This window comes from Paramormyrops kingsleyae, chromosome 13 (genome assembly GCF_048594095.1).
Source record: "Paramormyrops kingsleyae isolate MSU_618 chromosome 13, PKINGS_0.4, whole genome shotgun sequence".
Taxonomy (NCBI): Eukaryota; Metazoa; Chordata; class Actinopteri; order Osteoglossiformes; family Mormyridae; genus Paramormyrops; species Paramormyrops kingsleyae.
In genome coordinates this window covers 15,507,718-15,511,584 of record NC_132809.1, presented here as the reverse complement: position 1 = coordinate 15,511,584, position 3,867 = coordinate 15,507,718, and the positions used below count along the sequence as shown (strand labels likewise).

The following is a 3,867-nucleotide window of genomic DNA, read 5'->3' as shown; positions in this document are numbered from 1 at the left end:
CGGAAAATCACCAAGGTCATCAGGTACCCCACCACCAATAAACTGGTGCTTCATTCAAATTAAGGCCAACTACGCTGAAAAAGTTTCAACAATGAGTCTGACGTCGACACCCCCATTCTTGACGGAATTCGTCCCGCTAAAATAAAATCTCTAGAATAAATAAACCCATTAAAACTGATCAACAACTGCTTACCAATGCTTTACCAGGTAAATAATACTATAACGGACAAGTTTTTGCCTTAACCTTAAATACTTAATTTCCATAAAACACGCATGCCAGCAGGAGAAAAAAAAGGGAGAAGAGTGCTCACCTAGCGGTCTTTTCCCAACTGCCTGTCCCGTCACCTAATCCATATTAAAAATCTTGTTTCCTCCGTAGCATTAATCAGTATTTTGAGTTCCTGTTTTAACTCATTAACAGAAAAACCAAGTGACGTCACTGATCTAGACGCAAAACCGCGTCAGCTAATCTACATTGCCCTAACATGATAATGTATGCCCTTACTCTTTGACCAGCATCACCTACCAAACCGCATATTTGGATTTTTTTCTCTGACATGCTTCCTTAATTGATCTTTCCTTCAGCAGTGTTAAATCTATAAAATACTCTACATATTTGACTCTTGGCCAGAAAACCATATCAGGCTGTAAAATACATGTCATTGTTTCTATTGGAACCACTAGTCAAGCATTAAGGTCTACAAAGAATCTCCAGTCGCTTTCCCCCCCACTTGCCTGTAGACGGACATGGTGGGCTGCTGTTCCATGCTTCCTTAACAAAAGCCTGTCTAATAATTTTAACCTGCCTCTGACCATTTGCAGACTTTCTTTTTCCTTCTAATGTCGACGAAACAGGTCAAGACCTGACTCCATGTATATCTGCCTTGACTCAGACTGGCAGCACAGCCTGATCAGATATGCTGCAGCAAGGCTACTCCTGTACTCAACTCACAGTTGGGGTCAGCACCTGTCCACACAGATTGTAGATAAGAAACCTCAGCCATCTAAGTTTCATTTTATCGAGACTTTCCCAATGAAGCCACTGGCCTGTTCCTGTGAAGCAGCCACCACAGCACACCTACCCAACACTGCCTCGCCTCTAATCTAATCTGCCTCCCTTGCTTTGCTCCGAAATGGTTTTCTAACTTTTAACCCTAGTCCTCTTCTGCTGCATTTCACATGCCCTACCATCTCCTTTAACTTCAAATCTGCTTCAGCTTGCTGCACAGTTCTCGGAGGATCCCGTCTGCATGCTGCTTTAACAGAAGGCTGCCTCTCTTACATCTTTGGACTCACACAGAGTCAGTTGTAGTCTTACTTTCACACACTTGAACTCCCCAACCAAGCTAGACACTGGCAATTCCCAGAGGGCACTTGCCATGCAACACGCTTTTGCTTAAGTATCTTGGACCCTCAAGCCACCTTCTAAAATGTGAGCAAACCATACGATGGCATCTCCCATGCTTGGGAGACAGGAACGGCGTATACAGTTAGAGGCCACAATAGTTGCAGAAACAACCCAAATTGAACGCACCACACTTTTAATTTATATGACAAACAGCCAAGGAGAGCTGGGGCAGGTCAGCACTAGCCTTGCATGCCAAGATGATACCTCACACCAGCCAAACCGGTCCTACCAACTTCATGCACAAGGGATTTTGCAGAGTCTGATTACGGCTCTTAGATAACTGGAGAGCTCGTTCGGGCAAGGGGATGTGGTTGTGGTGAGCAGTCGGGATCCATCCTCACGGTGGCACTGAGCCAAAAGTATTAGTAAAAACTGGAAGAACTGCATGAGGCTTGAAACGCTCTGCTCATGTAAGACTTGCCAATCTAAGCAATAAATGTATCTTGTTAAAATAAGAAAGGTTTTGTGTTATAATTTAATACTAATTTATCTGGTTGAAACTAGGGCTGGGTGATGTCATATCGATGTTATATTGCGCATGTGCAATGATCACCAGGGCTTCAGATGACATGATCAAATTTGCCCCCCCCCCCCCCCCCATTGCCCAGGCCCCCCAGTTGTAAAGAGCCCCATTTTCTTTCTGCTTGTTACTGCAGCATTTTATGCAGTAGGTTGCCTGGTGGCCTCAGTCCCATAAATTCGGCCCTGATCTTACTTCCTGCACCTCTGTGCTAAAAGAAAATACTTTCAGAAAGTATGACAGTTCATCCACCAGGGGGAGGCAAAGGGGCTTGTGTGTTTTATCAGAAGTGCTGATTCATGGAGGAGCAGGATGTGGCCCGCATAGCTGCAGCATGCTGTGCACCATAGCAGGGGTCACAGCTATCAATTACAACAGCAACTAATATTGCTGTAGCTCAGCCAGCCGGAAAATACAAAGGTATTAATCAATGCTATGGGAGAAGATATGCCTGCTGTGCATTTCTTTGCCATACTATGCACATACATCAGCAGGGCAAAAACTTAAGCTGTGAACTGTGCTGTCAGTCATCAATAAACTGAACCCACATTGGCTAATTCATTCAAGAGGTCACAGTAATCCCACCCATCATTGGTTTCGAAACCTTCTTTCTGAACCATACAGCTGGTGGCTTTGTGGCATCATCTGTGTAACTATAAAACTTAGGCATGTTGCTAGCATGTTTTAATGATGTCATTGTTAACTTTATGGAGTTTGTAACCAAAAAGAACAAAATTATATAAAAATTCTTGCCTGTGGTTCACTAGTAAATGTTTACCCCAAATGTTTGAGTTTCTGTAGCTTAGACGCCACCCAGTGAAGACGCTGAATCTATGGGTACAGTTTGACTCTCTCCTTCATGCTCCTTACCCACTAGACCTCTCCTCCTGCTGGATGGATGCCCAACCTAGCATAAGAGCTGCAGTGTAGGGCCATCTCCAGGATAAGAGAGAGGGGAACCACAGGGCTGTATCACAGGAACGACATCCTACCTTATTTAGGCTCTCAGTGTTGCCCACCCTTATCTAGTAGATCTAGTAACAATGTGTCACCTCTCACTGATTTAACTTCATACACTGTAACAGATCAAAATGGCTGATCTGCATGCATGGTATCTGCAGCCAATGTGCTGATTGATTACTGTAAGCAGAATACTACAGAGAACTGTGCTGTGCTATGCTCTGCTGTGACAAACACAGTAAGTCCTAACTAATCTCTATACAGATGAACATACTGATCAATACCAGCTATCTGTAATCAGTTAAGGAGAATCTATAACTAAATATCTAAAACATCAGTAACTATAAACATCTACCCAAATAACAGATGTCAAAAACCTCAAAATTCCGAAAACACAGTTTTTGCCTGTATTGCAGATGCAGTTCATCTGCAGAATGGTACAGTTACAGGATTTTTCACCTTCTCTTTGGGAACCCGATTGGCTGACAATGACATCAAACACCAGCACGGGCTTTCGGCCAATCAAGAGGAGTCTATTAGCACCAAATGTGAGCGTCCCTCCCATAGGTTCCACCCCGATCTTTCCACGTTCGCCGTACTCGTGGCAGCAGTTGTCATGGAAATAGATGTGGGCCCGGCGTCGGCTCCCGGTGCTGTTGCCATGGAGATGCATTCCGAAGCTGCGACGAAGGATGTGAAAGAGAGCGAAAGCATTGCGCGGCTGGATACCGAGGAACGGCAGGATCCCCATCAGCACCCTGGACAGCAGCGACGCCGTGGACCGCCGTTCTGTGAGGAGAGCTATTGCATGCTTATCGTTATCGGGGAGATCGCGACCGACCATCAGCTACAGGCAGTGAAAGAGCACATTAAACAGGGTGAGTGAGCTCCCTGACATCTTAAAACGTGACTGCAATGCAATAAAACAACTGGCAGGTATTACTGTCGAAGCAGCTACCAAAACACTGAATCCTTTGAA

General features: G+C 44.8%; 1 protein-coding gene across 2 annotated transcripts in view; it reads left to right on the top strand.

The window, feature by feature from the left end:
• The first annotated feature begins 3,495 nt into the window (after window positions 1-3,495).
• Window positions 3,496-3,867, top strand: part of LOC111836482 (microtubule-associated protein 1A-like) — a 40,435-nt gene continuing 40,063 nt past the window's right edge. For both annotated transcript variants that reach the window (XM_023797794.2, XM_023797793.2), the window contains exon 1: window positions 3,496-3,766. In XM_023797794.2, coding sequence (XP_023653562.2) covers window positions 3,505-3,766 — 262 coding nt within the window. In that variant the 5' untranslated portion in view covers window positions 3,496-3,504. The remainder of the gene's footprint in view (window positions 3,767-3,867) is intronic.